Genomic DNA, 17,362 nt, shown 5'->3' with positions numbered 1-17,362 from the left:
CAGTCTGTAGTTGCTTCGCAAGGAACTGCATTAGGTAAGAGTAAGGGATTTATTATTATTTTTTAAGCATTTTTTAAGCAAGTGTTTTTCAGTAAAGAAAAAACATGTTAGTGTTTAATGTTCAGTTATGTTGGGCATTTAGAGGCGTTTCTGTGATGAGAACATTTAAAGGAGTTTCTTTGGAGAGTGTATGAGCCCAGGCACTTAAAGGCTTACGTTGATAACTCATCAGTGAACTTTCCTCATCAATATCGGCTATATTTTTTCACAATTTTCTCATTCTCACTAATTCAAGTTTTATATGAATGAATCTCTGAAGGGAACAGAATGTCTTCAGAAAAGTTTCGATGGTTTTCATTTTATCTGATAAAGCAGCGTTTATGAGCGCAGCGCTGCTTTGTTTATACTTGCTTAGTTGGGGACACTTCATTTCCAGCGATATCGTTGACTTGATTGCAAATGATTGCAAAGATACTATTTAAACTGAACTGATGATGACATCACTGAATTCAATGATGAACTGCTTTTAACTGAAAAATTAGTGTTTACTATTGTCATTTTGCATTATTGACACACTATTTTCCTAATTATTGCTGTACAGTTGCTTTGACACAATCTGTATTGTTAAAAGTGCTATATAAATAAAGGTGACTTGACTTGACTTGACTTATACAGCCGTTACCGGGGAAACTGCTGGCAGAGCATGAATGTTCATTTTCAATAATCCCGTCTGCAATTTTTGTTCAGACCAATGCGAAAATCCACCACATAACCCCGTTTTAAATTAATATAACAATTTATACTTCTGACTCATCCCTTTTCTTAAAAAAAAAAGTTTTAAAGGATCAATTGTGAGGTTTATCATTTTAGAATTTATTGTGTTTTTGTGAAAACCTGTATCTCAAATGAAAATCAATTGCTATTTTGTGGTCTGCAACATGAAAGAAAGCCATTATAGCATGTACAGTACATGAAAAATGTAGAAACATTGGACACAACTATGGGGCACCATTGTGCAGCAGCAAGCATCACAACAACAACAAAAGGAACCTCTAGGTTGATCTAGGTAAATGTGGGCAAATAGGCCCCAATCCTATATTTTGCCCGGGGCCCCCAATTTACAAAATGTCTTATAATTTAAGTTACTGGTTTCTAGTTACTAGTTAGACGTTTCACTAGCTATCCAATTATGTGAGCTCAAATTACATATATCACAATCTCCTCTATAATCTTATGATTAAACATAAACCACTCTTGTCCTTTTACTTCGGTCCCACCCCTAAAGACCATAGTCCTCAGAAAGGTAGCTCCCACCCCATGCGTCTGCCACCTTCACATAGGGCCGTGGAAAGATGAAACCCAGATTGTAGAAGTTTGGGAAATAGGCAACTATGTTTCAGTCCCACTGCCACACCCGGACAGAACTGCATGTGTAATTGCTATAGTGAAGGGCTGTGGTAACCACTTGAAGGGTGGCCCAGGCCAGAAGAGTCTATATTGGGCTACACGGTCTCTTTTAGATACACTCCTGATGGGGCTGGAACAAGCCAACAGATGTGGAGAATTCTTAGGAAGCTGCTTTTTTTTTCTGTCTGTTTTGTATGGAGAAACTACTTGTGTGTGAGTTACAATGTAACTCTTAAAGGCTTCAGATGATTAACTGATATGTTAGCCAGTCATTTTAACAACTGGAATCAGCCAACAACAAAACCCACTTAGATGATAAACAAAAGTCATATAGTGTGTCCAAAACCTTATGACTACTGTGTTGATGAACACTACATTTTCTGCTGTCATATTTGTTAGAAATGGCCATTGAAAAACCCATACTGGTCAACCACTATAATGTAAACATTCATTGCTGAGCAGTTTTTAGAGAATGTTATATATACATAGTTCCTAATGGCAAACTGTATTTTTATTGTTTAGCAGCGTTCTGTCAGAGACTATCAACCCATTCCCTTTTTCCATCCTTGAAAGGGCAGGAAGGCAAAGCTTATCGTCGGCTCATCTCAAACAACTTAATTCCTTCAAGAGCCTCCCACACTGTTGATAGCGAAGTGAACATGCACTGGTGACTGCAGGGAACTTTGCTGTTTATGACAACATGATCCTCACGATTCACTTGAGATGTTAATGAGATTTAATCCGCTTTAAACTAAAAATATATATAATTAATAATAATACTAATATTGCATATTTACAAATGTGTGTGTCTACCAAATACCACACAAAGAGACAACACAAAAGTTGAAATAACTTTGTATCAAAAGACAATCTTATCAGCTATAATCATGAATTTTACTGCTACGTTATCAAGGCAAAATAACATCCAGATAAAATTCAAAGTGAACCTTTGAGACAAAAATGTCCTTCTCCCTTCTCATTTTTGTGCATCGAAGTGTATATAAATTTACCGTTAACCATTTAACAGGTATTTACTGTAGCATTTTTACAGTCTTTTACCGTTAAATTGACTGTCATTTTTTACAGTGTACCCTCACAGAATTTTTACATTTTAAAATAATCTTCATTTAGTATTTTTAATTATTTATTTCCCTTGTGAGGAATGTCCTCACAAAGTCAAAAATGTCAGGTTTTACTATCCTTGTGGGGACATTTGGTCTTCACAACTATAGCAAAACAACCCCCCCACACACACATGTTAGGTTTCCATGTTTTATGGGGACATTCCATAGGCGTAATGGTTTTTATACTGTACAAACTGTATTTTCCATCGCCCTACCCCAACCCTACCTAAACCTACCCCTTTAGGAAACTCTCTGCATTTTTAGATTTTCAAAAAACTTCATTCTGTATGATTTATAAGCTTGTTTCCTCATGGGGACCTCAAAAATGTCCCCACAAGGTAAAAAAATTTACTAGTATTACTATCCTTGTGGGGACATTTGGTCCCCATAATGTCATAAATACCAGGTACACACACACACACACACACACACACACACACACACGTTTGTTTTACTATACTTGAGGACTTTCATAGACATCTATTGTTTTTATACTGACCTTACAATATTTTCTATCCCCTCACCCTAACCCTAAACCTACCCTCACAGAATTTTTACATTTTAAAATAATCTTCATTTAGTATTTTTAATTATTTATTTCCCTTGTGAGGAATGTCCTCACAAAGTCAAAAATGTCAGGTTTTACTATCCTTGTGGGGACATTTGGTCTTCACAACTATAGCAAAACAACCCCCCCACACACACATGTTAGGTTTCCATGTTTTATGGGGACATTCCATAGGCGTAATGGTTTTTATACTGTACAAACTGTATTTTCCATCGCCCTACCCCAACCCTACCTAAACCTACCCCTTTAGGAAACTCTCTGCATTTTTAGATTTTCAAAAAACTTCATTCTGTATGATTTATAAGCTTGTTTCCTCATGGGGACCAAAAACTGTCCCCGCAAGGACAAGGAATTTGGATATTGATATGTTTGTGGGAACATTTTGTCCCCATAACATAGGGTATACCTGAACCACACACACACACACACACTCACACACACACACACACACACTATCTTAACTAAGGTCCATACTTACTTTTTTTTATTTACGCTGTGATGGACCTCAGTAGATAATAATATCACTTATCTGTACTGTAAATCTATGTTTTAAGTCAAGTCACCTTTATTTATATGTAATACAGATTGTGTCAAAGCAGCTTTACACACACACACACACACACACACGCACACACACACACACACACACACACACTTAGTTAAGACCTTATGTGTGTAAAGCTGCTTTGACACAATCTGTATTGCATATAAATAAAGGTGACTTGACTTGACTTATGGACCTTTGGTCAGTGTAGACAGCAAATTTAATTTAATGCCAATTAAAACATAGATTTACAGTACAGATACGTGATATTATTATCTACTGAGGCCCATCACAGCGTAAATAAAAAAAAGTAAGTATGGACCTTAATTAAGATTAACCTTAAACCGAACCATAAACATTAACCTAAAGTAAATAGCCATCATGTTCAAAATAAAAGAAAGAAAGAAAGAAAGAAAGACATTCTGAGCTACATAACACGATATTGTATTATTTTGTAGTCAGCTTTTAAGAATGAAGACATGTATGCTAATATTCCACTGAATTTCACATAGACCATAAACTTGTAAAACGATTTAAAAAAAAACATGAAGGGTAAGAATGATGTGCATCCCTTTATAGTGTGCCGACAAAATTGCGGTCGTTTTACATCCGTCGCCTTTAAAACAAGGCAGCGCAGAAGAGAGAGTGAATAGACCCCGGCGGCGTTGCTTTGCAGCCTTCCCATGCAAAAGACCAGCAGTGCTTTAATATTAATTAGCCTATGCTGACGTTTTCATTTAACCGTCCAATAGTGAAGCCTTTGGTCGTACATATTAATAGAAGAGATATTCTCAAAATAGCCATAGTAGGGATCGTCAACGGAGACCCAAGACAAACCGGAGTGGGCAAATCTGACCCGCTGAGCGTGAACTGAACGGTCATTCACGGGGCAGAAAGCGCTTTGATTCTACAACTACAACAAATCCACATGTAATATAAATCAGGACACTTGATTAAAATGAATCGAGGAAAGTCGAGTGATGAGACGCTTATAGAAATGGACCGAACTGGTTGTTCCGGCGGCGGTGAGTGTCTGCAACACGCCTTTACACGCTATGTTTAAAAATATACCCACAAAAGCTCAGTTTTGTGTTTCGTTCAAAAGTTAGCTACCACTTTTGTTTGCCATTTCTCTTATTCAAATGGTCTTTTAAGAGTTAATGGCCTGAAGAGTACAAATGACCGCATCCGTTCCGGCCAAACTGTGCGCCAATGTTACGTTGCAACTTTTTGAAGTTAGTGAATTTAATAATAATGAAGTTTAAACCAGGTATTTTATTGTATTTGTATGTTTTACTAAATAATGTGTGCTCGTTAGGAGAAGTTCACATTTCATAACATTCAGTGAAGTTCAGTATATGGACAGAGAACTTTAAATTATTTTTTTCCTAGCACTGTTCTTCTTGTAAACAGCAAACAATATAGAGATTGATGTACTAGTTACCCTGTAACATAGTATGAAGATGAAAAGTAGACGCTGTTATCATTAATTAAGAATTCTGATTTAAATATGAGTTGTGTAATATACATATACATTAGTTTCACCTTAAATGGTCATGTAGCTACTTTCCCTTCTCTCTGTCATAATCTCTCTACATGCCAACAGCCAAAGCATTTTCTTTTTAACTCATTGCAGTGTTAGGGGACATTCTGACTACTTAACAGCCCAGATCTACTCTACATTTCTCATAAACTGGTCTGTGGTATAGAGTACACTATGTTTCAAAACACTGGTGTAAAACAGATTTTCCAGTGTGTGTAAAAACATCATAGTAAGATTGATAGTGAATCCAAATATGACTTGTCACATGTACTGATGCGACTACAGATATGAATAAGTGAATATCACTGTCTTTGTCAGACTTGTCTGAATGTTGCTGACTTCAGTTTGTCTTCTCTTGTCCCAGCATGATGTGCACAGCATTAAAGGAGTTCCTTGATAAGCTGATAAAGGCCTCTATCATCTTTTCTACATTTATGCTTTCTACATTAGTTAACATGCAACTATTTCACTGCCACATTAGTTAACATGCACTATTTCACTGCCACTTGACCCATAACGAACTTTGTAACTAATGTTAATACCATTTTGAAATTAAAGTTTTTTGTTTTTCTTTGTTTGCGTTTGATATAATGACTAACCACAAAATGTGGCGCATGCTTCATGTTCATAGTTTCCTGTGTCAGCAAGCGTTCTCACTTCCAGTTTCACACCCTGTACCTACAATTGCATCTAGATGACTTGTTTTGTGGCAGCGAAAAAAGCTCTTTATTAGCTGGTTCTAGAAACGGGATTGAGGACCTCTGTCCTAAAATATGTATTTTCAAACAATAGAGCATGGTGCCAGCAACAAAGGTCACGGGTTCAGTTCACACAGAACATAAAATACTATACCTCCAAAGCAATGTAAGTCATTGTGGATGTAATATAATTCTGAATGTCAATCAAAACTAAGTAATCTATTGCTATGCAAAAAAAATAAATAAAAAAATAATAATAATCGTTAGCTTCATTTTAAATGGCTTGTTTGAAAGACCACTGTCACATTCGTAGACTACAGCTACACACAGTTATAAACAGTTATCTTTATATAACAGCAGAGATTGTTCATCTGAAAGTGTGTAGAAATCGCTGGTTTGATAACACGCTGTTATGATTCTGCCAAAGCTATGCTTAGCTGCCCTTACTCTGAAACTGGTTTTCATAAAGTAACAAAAGAATAACTTATATATTGTTAGTAATATTTCAAGATAAACAAGATAAAATGGTCAGCAGCAAATTATGTTTACTTATACATTTATTTGTACATCTCTCAGTCATCATTGCATTGCATTGCATTATATGATTTGAAACAGAGCTTGGCTCATAAAACTAAGTTTTTAGACATATTGTGAGATATAGAGTGACAACTTATGTTTAAATGCATTTTATGTATCTAGTCTGCTATACTCTTATAAAGGTGCATGGTCATATTGACTATATATATATATATATATATATTTATATATTGCATATGCATTTGTAGGAGTTTCCCTTTCAAACACAAAATTTATGGGAGGAGAGTATTTAAATGAATCATGCAAGGTGATTTATTAAGGTTTGCAGTTGGTATTTGCACCATTATTTAACCCATTATTTAACTTAACCCATTTTGTGCCTTGTGTTGTTAGTAGATTACCTGTAACCTGATGATCATCAGCTCTGCTTGTTTGCGACCGCACACTGCTTCTGGCAGATTGTGTTGGTCATTATAGAAATGTTCTGGCTGCGTCTGAAGTCTTTAATTTGCTCATTGTCACTAGATCAGCCACAGAACTTTCCACTCCCATCTATGCTTTTATGGGATTGTGCTCTCACGCTAATTTGCCCTGTTTAGTAATTCTGGCTCCTTATGTGTTCATTTGATGAGAAGTATTTTTGAGGTTTTATTGTATGAGATAAGTCAGAAAGTCTCAGTTTTATCATAAGGAATTTACACTGATTTCACAACAGCTAATTTTTTTGAAGAAGCGACTAGAAAAGGGAAGAATTTTTGCTGAAGTCGAGTGAATATCTATTAACACCCCTTATTTTGTAATTTTTCTGTTCCAGAAGAAAACAATGGCTTCCATGCCAGTTCGGCTAAGGAGACTCTTCAGCTTGAAAATGCAGAGGTAAAAACTCTTACACATTCAAACACCAGTTTAAGTTCTCCTGTGCCTCAGTTTCTGCTCTGAATAATTTGATAGTACTGTCACAACCCCGCTGAAAGTATGAATTTCCATGTCGGTCCAGGCTGATTTATGCTGGTTAGTGGAGGTTTCATGCTGGTCTAACTTGTGGTTGCTATTTACCTCTAAATAATCTAATCAACCAGCATGGCCTTCATGGTCTTAACTTGAATCAGCAAGGGAATCTTGCTGGTTATGAAGCCTGCTGGGAACACCAGCATCCAAAACACAACATGACCAGCAATGCTGGTGTTTTTAGCAGGGAAATACCTCAGTGCTCTATGGCGCAACCATCTCATTAAGAGGTGAACAAATTCCATAGACTTACATTAAAGATATAGAACATCCTTATAACTGCGTATCAGCAATCTCAGAAAACTTCAGCAACAGCAAAGCAATGCCCTGGGCAACTACCCACAACACACTAGCATCGTTTATAATCGAATCATTTTTGCATTTATTGTACATCCCGATCAATAGAAATCAGAAGCAGGTGTCATATAGCAGGTTATGAGTTTTTTTTTTTACCCAAGAAAAATAGACATGCTGTGACTCAATAGAGTGGTTTTCAAAGAAAAGCAATGACATATGTCCTGTGAACAAAGTGTGCATTATCAAAGGACAATGCGTTAATAAAGAGCTGTTTATTATATGCATAAGACACAGGGAGACAAACAGTGCATGGAAACTCATAAATATCCACATATACTTTATTAGCTCATATTGATGCTCAATGGTCAGCTTGTGTTTGTCAAGACAGGTGCTCTACCATCATGACACATTCATTCAAATCTGCTCACCTTTCCCCATACATGCCCATTAGTTTGCATATGAAAAATAAGGTGTACCTGTTCCCAAAGAGCTTCCATTGTCACTGCATGTGTGTAAAGCTGCTTTGACACAATCTGTATTGCATATAAATAAAGGTGACTTGACTTGACTTATGGACCTTTGGTCAGTGTAGACAGCAAATTTAATTTAATGCCAATTAAAACATAGATTTACAGTACAGATACGTGATATTATTATCTACTGAGGCCCATCACAGCGTAAATAAAAAAAAGTAAGTATGGACCTTAATTAAGATTAACCTTAAACCGAACCATAAACATTAACCTAAAGTAAATAGCCATCATGTTCAAAATAAAAGAAAGAAAGAAAGAAAGAAAGACATTCTGAGCTACATAACACGATATTGTATTATTTTGTAGTCAGCTTTTAAGAATGAAGACATGTATGCTAATATTCCACTGAATTTCACATAGACCATAAACTTGTAAAACGATTTAAAAAAAAACATGAAGGGTAAGAATGATGTGCATCCCTTTATAGTGTGCCGACAAAATTGCGGTCGTTTTACATCCGTCGCCTTTAAAACAAGGCAGCGCAGAAGAGAGAGTGAATAGACCCCGGCGGCGTTGCTTTGCAGCCTTCCCATGCAAAAGACCAGCAGTGCTTTAATATTAATTAGCCTATGCTGACGTTTTCATTTAACCGTCCAATAGTGAAGCCTTTGGTCGTACATATTAATAGAAGAGATATTCTCATAGCCATAGTAGGGATCGTCAACGGAGACCCAAGACAAACCGGAGTGGGCAAATCTGACCCGCTGAGCGTGAACTGAACGGTCATTCACGGGGCAGAAAGCGCTTTGATTCTACAACTACAACAAATCCACATGTAATATAAATCAGGACACTTGATTAAAATGAATCGAGGAAAGTCGAGTGATGAGACGCTTATAGAAATGGACCGAACTGGTTGTTCCGGCGGCGGTGAGTGTCTGCAACACGCCTTTACACGCTATGTTTAAAAATATACCCACAAAAGCTCAGTTTTGTGTTTCGTTCAAAAGTTAGCTACCACTTTTGTTTGCCATTTCTCTTATTCAAATGGTCTTTTAAGAGTTAATGGCCTGAAGAGTACAAATGACCGCATCCGTTCCGTCCAAACTGTGCGCCAATGTTACGTTGCAACTTTTTGAAGTTAGTGAATTTAATAATAATGAAGTTTAAACCAGGTATTTTATTGTATTTGTATGTTTTACTAAATAATGTGTGCTCGTTAGGAGAAGTTCACATTTCATAACATTCAGTGAAGTTCAGTATATGGACAGAGAACTTTAAATTATTTTTTTCCTAGCACTGTTCTTCTTGTAAACAGCAAACAATATAGAGATTGATGTACTAGTTACCCTGTAACATAGTATGAAGATGAAAAGTAGACGCTGTTATCATTAATTAAGAATTCTGATTTAAATATGAGTTGTGTAATATACATATACATTAGTTTCACCTTAAATGGTCATGTAGCTACTTTCCCTTCTCTCTGTCATAATCTCTCTACATGCCAACAGCCAAAGCATTTTCTTTTTAACTCATTGCAGTGTTAGGGGACATTCTGACTACTTAACAGCCCAGATCTACTCTACATTTCTCATAAACTGGTCTGTGGTATAGAGTACACTATGTTTCAAAACACTGGTGTAAAACAGATTTTCCAGTGTGTGTAAAAACATCATAGTAAGATTGATAGTGAATCCAAATATGACTTGTCACATGTACTGATGCGACTACAGATATGAATAAGTGAATATCACTGTCTTTGTCAGACTTGTCTGAATGTTGCTGACTTCAGTTTGTCTTCTCTTGTCCCAGCATGATGTGCACAGCATTAAAGGAGTTCCTTGATAAGCTGATAAAGGCCTCTATCATCTTTTCTACATTTATGCTTTCTACATTAGTTAACATGCAACTATTTCACTGCCACATTAGTTAACATGCACTATTTCACTGCCACTTGACCCATAACGAACTTTGTAACTAATGTTAATACCATTTTGAAATTAAAGTTTTTTGTTTTTCTTTGTTTGCGTTTGATATAATGACTAACCACAAAATGTGGCGCATGCTTCATGTTCATAGTTTCCTGTGTCAGCAAGCGTTCTCACTTCCAGTTTCACACCCTGTACCTACAATTGCATCTAGATGACTTGTTTTGTGGCAGCGAAAAAAGCTCTTTATTAGCTGGTTCTAGAAACGGGATTGAGGACCTCTGTCCTAAAATATGTATTTTCAAACAATAGAGCATGGTGCCAGCAACAAAGGTCACGGGTTCAGTTCACACAGAACATAAAATACTATACCTCCAAAGCAATGTAAGTCATTGTGGATGTAATATAATTCTGAATGTCAATCAAAACTAAGTAAACTATTGCTATGCAAAAAAAATAAATAAAAAAATTATAATAATCGTTAGCTTCATTTTAAATGGCTTGTTTGAAAGACCACTGTCACATTCGTAGACTACAGCTACACACAGTTATAAACAGTTATCTTTATATAACAGCAGAGATTGTTCATCTGAAAGTGTGTAGAAATCGCTGGTTTGATAACACGCTGTTATGATTCTGCCAAAGCTATGCTTAGCTGCCCTTACTCTGAAACTGGTTTTCATAAAGTAACAAAAGAATAACTTATATATTGTTAGTAATATTTCAAGATAAACAAGATAAAATGGTCAGCAGCAAATTGTTTACTTATACATTTATTTGTACATCTCTCAGTCATCATTGCATTGCATTGCATTATATGATTTGAAACAGAGCTTGGCTCATAAAACTAAGTTTTTAGACATATTGTGAGATATAGAGTGACAACTTATGTTTAAATGCATTTTATGTATCTAGTCTGCTATACTCTTATAAAGGTGCATGGTCATATTGACTATATATATATATATATATATATTTATATATTGCATATGCATTTGTAGGAGTTTCCCTTTCAAACACAAAATTTATGGGAGGAGAGTATTTAAATGAATCATGCAAGGTGATTTATTAAGGTTTGCAGTTGGTATTTGCACCATTATTTAACATGTCTTAACCCATTTTGTGCCTTGTGTTGTTAGTAGATTACCTGTAACCTGATGATCATCAGCTCTGCTTGTTTGCGACCGCACACTGCTTCTGGCAGATTGTGTTGGTCATTATAGAAATGTTCTGGCTGCGTCTGAAGTCTTTAATTTGCTCATTGTCACTAGATCAGCCACAGAACTTTCCACTCCCATCTATGCTTTTATGGGATTGTGCTCTCACGCTAATTTGCCCTGTTTAGTAATTCTGGCTCCTTATGTGTTCATTTGATGAGAACTATTTTTGAGGTTTTATTGTATGAGATAAGTCAGAATGTCAGTTCAGACCTAATTTTTATCCCCAAAAGTGAGACATATAGAAATGTTCTGGCTGCGTCTGAAGTCTTTAATTTGCTCATTGTCACTAGATCAGCCACAGAACTTTCCACTCCCATCTATGCTTTTATGAGATTGTGCTCTCACGCTAATTTGCCCTGTTTAGTAATTCTGGCTCCTTATGTGTTCATTTGATGAGAAGTATTTTTGAGGTTTTATTGTATGAGATAAGTCAGAAAGTCTCAGTTTTATCATAAGGAATTTACACTGATTTCACAACAGCTAATTTTTTTGAAGAAGCGACTAGAAAAGGGAAGAATTTTTGCTGAAGTCGAGTGAATATCTATTAACACCCCTTATTTTGTAATTTTTCTGTTCCAGAAGAAAACAATGGCTTCCATGCCAGTTCGGCTAAGGAGACTCTTCAGCTTGAAAATGCAGAGGTAAAAACTCTTACACATTCAAACACCAGTTTAAGTTCTCCTGTGCCTCAGTTTCTGCTCTGAATAATTTGATAGTACTGTCACAACCCCGCTGAAAGTATGAATTTCCATGTCGGTCCAGGCTGATTTATGCTGGTTAGTGGAGGTTTCATGCTGGTCTAACTTGTGGTTGCTATTTACCTCTAAATAATCTAATCAACCAGCATGGCCTTCATGGTCTTAACTTGAATCAGCAAGGGAATCTTGCTGGTTATGAAGCCTGCTGGGAACACCAGCATCCAAAACACAACATGACCAGCAATGCTGGTGTTTTTAGCAGGGAAATACCTCAGTGCTCTATGGCGCAACCATCTCATTAAGAGGTGAACAAATTCCATAGACTTACATTAAAGATATAGAACATCCTTATAACTGCGTATCAGCAATCTCAGAAAACTTCAGCAACAGCAAAGCAATGCCCTGGGCAACTACCCACAACACACTAGCATCGTTTATAATCGAATCATTTTTGCATTTATTGTACATCCCGATCAATAGAAATCAGAAGCAGGTGTCATATAGCAGGTTATGAGTTTTTTTTTTTACCCAAGAAAAATAGACATGCTGTGACTCAATAGAGTGGTTTTCAAAGAAAAGCAATGACATATGTCCTGTGAACAAAGTGTGCATTATCAAAGGACAATGCGTTAATAAAGAGCTGTTTATTATATGCATAAGACACAGGGAGACAAACAGTGCATGGAAACTCATAAATATCCACATATACTTTATTAGCTCATATTGATGCTCAATGGTCAGCTTGTGTTTGTCAAGACAGGTGCTCTACCATCATGACACATTCATTCAAATCTGCTCACCTTTCCCCATACATGCCCATTAGTTTGCATATGAAAAATAAGGTGTACCTGTTCCCAAAGAGCTTCCATTGTCACTGCAGTTTTGTTAATCTTTGTTTTGGTTTACAGTTGTACAGTTTCAGTTCGCTAAATGTTGCTTTCAGAAACATTCTTTCAGATCTTACTTTTGATGGTTTAGTTCATCCAGAAATGAGCATTCATTTGCTCATCCACATGCTGTAAAACTTCACAGAACCATATGAAGCGTCACACAGTGTTCATGCTGCTGTTTTGCATATCGTGAAAGTGAATTGGGATTGTGGCTCTAAAAAGGACAAAATGGCAACATAAAGTATCTTAAAGTCCATATGACTGAAGTCATACAAAGGATTTGTGTCCCCTCTTCCATTGCTCACAAATCTTCATTCATACTTTCGCATATTAAGACTTGGCACAACATGATACCAAACACTCAGTCACGACTGGTCTCATATGTCTCGTAACTGATCATAACGTGCTGACTTTGAATGTATGCATGCATGACAGAGATTTTAGAGTTGTGGCAGAGGGGAGGATTTTCATAGTAACATGAATAATTATTTACATTTTGATCAGTTTCTCAAAACGTTATCTTAAGGCTTCAGAAGACTTGAATATGAGTTGAACTGACTAAGTTTTTATGATACTTGTATGGTTCTTTTTTTTTGCTATTTTTGGAGCTCAACCAACCACCATTCACTGTTCTTCATTCACTTTCACTGTATGGAAATGAGCAGAGTGAACATTCTTCAGAATTTCTCCATTTGTGTTCCATGGAGAAAATAAAATCATACTGGTTTTGAATGACATTAGGGTGCGTAAATAATTATTGAATTTTCATTTTTGGGTGAACTACTCTGCTGATCATTCCCCCTTCTCAAATTCCTCTCAGACTCCTCTGATGAAATAGTTTGAGTTTTGCTGTTGTCATCAATAAAGACTGAAGTTCACTTCACATTCCCTGTTATCTGTCCACCACCCTTCTCAACCCTTTTCTTGGCCTTTTTTAATGTTTTTATGGTTTTAACTTTCTTAGACTCCCATCAGTGTTAATTACATCAAAACGCACTGAATCTTGATAAGCGCACTCATCTGTGACTGTCGCCCTTTCTCTTCTCTCTGTCTCTTCCTGTCTGTGAAGTCCATGCTGAGTGTTGTGTCTGAATGCACAAGCGCTGTGTCTGTTTGCTCAAGTCATTCTTCAGTGATTGTATGTGAGCAGTGTGAGAGAGAACACACTGAACCACAGCAGCACCTCACCAGCTTTAAAGGGGTAAGAAGGAGTGTGTTTGTGTTGTGCGTCAGTTTGAAGTGTGTCTTAAAGGGGCCATATCATGAAAACCACATTTTTATCATATATATATATATATATATATATATATACAATAGTTGTCAAACATATTTATACTGTCTTTCTACAAAGCGTTCTGTTGCAGCTGAATAACATGAGCAAAAAGCAGCAGCCTACAGAACAGAACACTTAGGTCTACAAGAGGAACTTTGCCTATGGTTTTAACAAAAAAGTGTCGTTCACTTACGACAAAAAACGACTGTGTTTATGATGAAATACTGACATATTTTTGTGTCGGTAAATATGAAAGAGAAGTCAGTCCTGGGAACCTGCACCGGGACAGCTGTTCTCTGTGCTCGCGTTTCAGATGTGTTCAGATGCAAGTTCTTTCCCTTCCTGCACTTAAATCGTTTCAAATCACATTAAAATGCGAACGCAGGAATCGTTAAGCGGAATCGAAATGCACGTGTCTTATCGAATACACGGTTCTTGGAAATTTGGAATCGGTTCTTGATACCCAACTCTATAAATAATGTATTTATGAAGTAATTATCCTCATTGCAGGCTTTTCTTAGCAAGTATTGATAAATGCAATGAATTAATCAGAATATCATATAATTAATTTGACTTTTAATTTGTCTTAATGTTTAAATAAAAATGTTTTCATCATACATTTTTTACTATATATATATATGCCATTTACATATAGAAGTCTTGGGATTAGTTCACCCAAAATTGAAAATCATAATTTAATCCCCCGCATGTCATTCCAAACTTGCATGACTGACTTTCTTCTGCAAGACACAAAAGAATGTATTTTTTTAAAAAGTTCTTCCATCTTTGTGGAACATTTTAAGTGGACTTAAGAGATAACAAAATTGTACAACATGGCCCCTTTTAAAAACACACGTTTGTAACATGGATAGGCACTGAAGCATATTTTGCAATGATTAAGATTAGAGATGCGCTGATGTATCTTCCAATAATCGGTATCGGCCGACAAATGCTATTTATTTAATTGTCGGCCATCGGTCGATTGTTCAAAATCAGCTGATGATCAGGGCCGATTATATATAAAACGTGTCAGACTGCAGCTCATACTGTGTGTGAAGAAAAGCTCTCTGTTGAATTTAGGGCTGTCAAAATTAACGTGACAATAATAACAGTTACAAACAGCGACATTAAAGCAGGCTCTATTTGACCCTATGAATCACCTGTAGTTCAAGCCAGGGTTGCCAGATCCGCAAACATTACATCAAACATTAATTGTAGCGCGCCTCCCATCCAATAATTGCAAAGAGCTTTATGCTTTCTTACTTCTGATAAGAAACAAAGTCTTAGCTTTCAAATCCTGTACATTCATTTTGACACTTTTAAATGTGACGTGACAGTGTTACGGAAAGAGAACTCAGAATCCAGTTGCAAGTGAAGTGATGTATTGTGACAATAAATAGTGAACAGGGTCGCAAGCCAGACGTGATGATTCAGGTGAGTAGACGTGAGCACACGGGGATTGCGAAATCCTGACCCGATCCAGCTAGGGCAGTGGAATCCAGCGAGACTTCGATGGGTGTGTAATGACAGCCAGGGGTGACCCAAGACCACCGGAGCCAAAGGGGAGTCGGTGATAAGGAAAGAAATGTTCTCAGTGTGGTTGCCTGACGTGACGAGCCTCACCAACTGCGTGGAATGGGTGACAGTTGAGAGAGACTGCCCGCAGAGTGCACTGACAGAGATGGGTGAGTCGAGTGGAACCAACTGAATTCCCAGTTTGTGCGCTGTCTTGCGATCCAGGAAATCTCCCTCTGAACCAGAGTCAATGAGAGCTTTACAAGGGAATGTGTCCCTACCTAGGAGTAGTTGGACTGAGAGAAGCGTTACTTCAGAGGAGGCTTACTCCACCACGACTCCGCCCGCCAGCCCTCGTTGAAACGGCGAATTGATTGCCCCTCCTACCCGCCGACATCTGTAGGGCTCGCTCGTCACGTCGTCGCAGTCTATTGTCGACTCGAATAGCCAGATCAATCAACCCGTCAAGTGAGGTGGGTAGTTCTAACGTGTATATTTCATTGGTGATACGATCGGCCAGTCCATGCCTAAACATGTCCCACTGCGCTTCCTGATTCCTAAATCCGAAACTTGCGTTATTAGCGTCTGTACCGCTCGACCGGTAGCCAGGATCTGCTGTTCCTGCTGCTCCATGCGAGCACTGCTGCCGGAAAGAACGTCTCTGAGCTCCACTGCACTTGCTGGATCCATCCTGGTCAGATCGTTCTGTTACGGAAAGAGAACTCAGAATCCAGTTGCAAGTGAAGTGATTTATTGTGACAATAAATAGTGAACAGGGTCGCAAGCCAAACGTGATGATTCAGGTGAGTAGACGTGAGCACACGGGGATTGCGAAATCCTGACCCGATCCAGCTAGGGCAGTGGAATCCAGCGAGACTTCGATGGGTTCCCAGACTGGAAATAATCCGAGGCAGAGATCCGCCGGGCACACAGACTCTGGAGAGACAACAAGCATGAGCCAGGACAAACAACGATCTGACAACATGCAGCACAACACACGAGACAGATAAAGACAGGACAGAACGAGCGGCAGGTGCAGCCGCGCTGATTAGCTCGTCAGCCCCGTGGTTGCCGGAGCAACGCTGAACGAGCAATCAGACAGGTAACAATACACAGACATGCAGCAATGAACACACGGATCCACCTCAGTTAGGTTCCTCAGTTAGGTTAGCACCTCAGTCCAAGCAGTTCAAGAGTCTCTTCCACTTTAATAAGTTACAGTGCAAAATAAACACGAATGAACATCAGAAGGTATGTTGAAAGATACAGTAGCTTACCAAAATGTATCATGTCTAATGTAATCGCTCAATCATTGTTTCAACCGCGGAAAGATGGCAATAAAACATATTGCGAACAGTCTGTCACTTGACGTTGCATTTACCTCAGCAAAGTTATTCACTGTTCACAGTTCATTCGTTAGCTATAAAACAACACTAAAGAGAAGCTTTTTTATTTATAATTACACTCTAAAAAATGCTGGGTTGTTTCAACCCAACTTTGGGTCAAATATGGACTAACCCAACTTTTGGGTTAAAAATTTAATTTAAAAATTTAACCTAACAACTGGGTTAGTCCATATTTGACCCAAAGTTGGGTTGAAACAACCCATAATTTTTTAGAGTGTATGCATGTTTGAATA

At 37.5% G+C, this 17,362-nt stretch overlaps 1 protein-coding gene across 1 annotated transcript in view; it reads left to right on the top strand.

The window, feature by feature from the left end:
• The first annotated feature begins 8,841 nt into the window (after positions 1 to 8,841).
• The window catches only part of LOC107728425 (anoctamin-5-like), a 43,185-nt gene continuing 34,664 nt past the window's right edge, over positions 8,842 to 17,362 (top strand). The window contains exons 1-3 of the mRNA XM_016538586.1: positions 8,842 to 9,129; positions 11,927 to 11,988; positions 14,005 to 14,136. Of these exons, the coding sequence (XP_016394072.1) occupies positions 9,063 to 9,129; positions 11,927 to 11,988; positions 14,005 to 14,136 (261 nt within the window). The 5' untranslated portion in view covers positions 8,842 to 9,062. The remainder of the gene's footprint in view (positions 9,130 to 11,926; positions 11,989 to 14,004; positions 14,137 to 17,362) is intronic.

This window comes from Sinocyclocheilus rhinocerous, unplaced genomic scaffold (assembly GCF_001515625.1).
Source record: "Sinocyclocheilus rhinocerous isolate Xijiao unplaced genomic scaffold, SAMN03320098_v1.1 scaffold126, whole genome shotgun sequence".
NCBI lineage: Eukaryota > Metazoa > Chordata > Actinopteri > Cypriniformes > Cyprinidae > Sinocyclocheilus > Sinocyclocheilus rhinocerous.
This window is presented reverse-complemented; position numbering and strand designations above follow the sequence as displayed.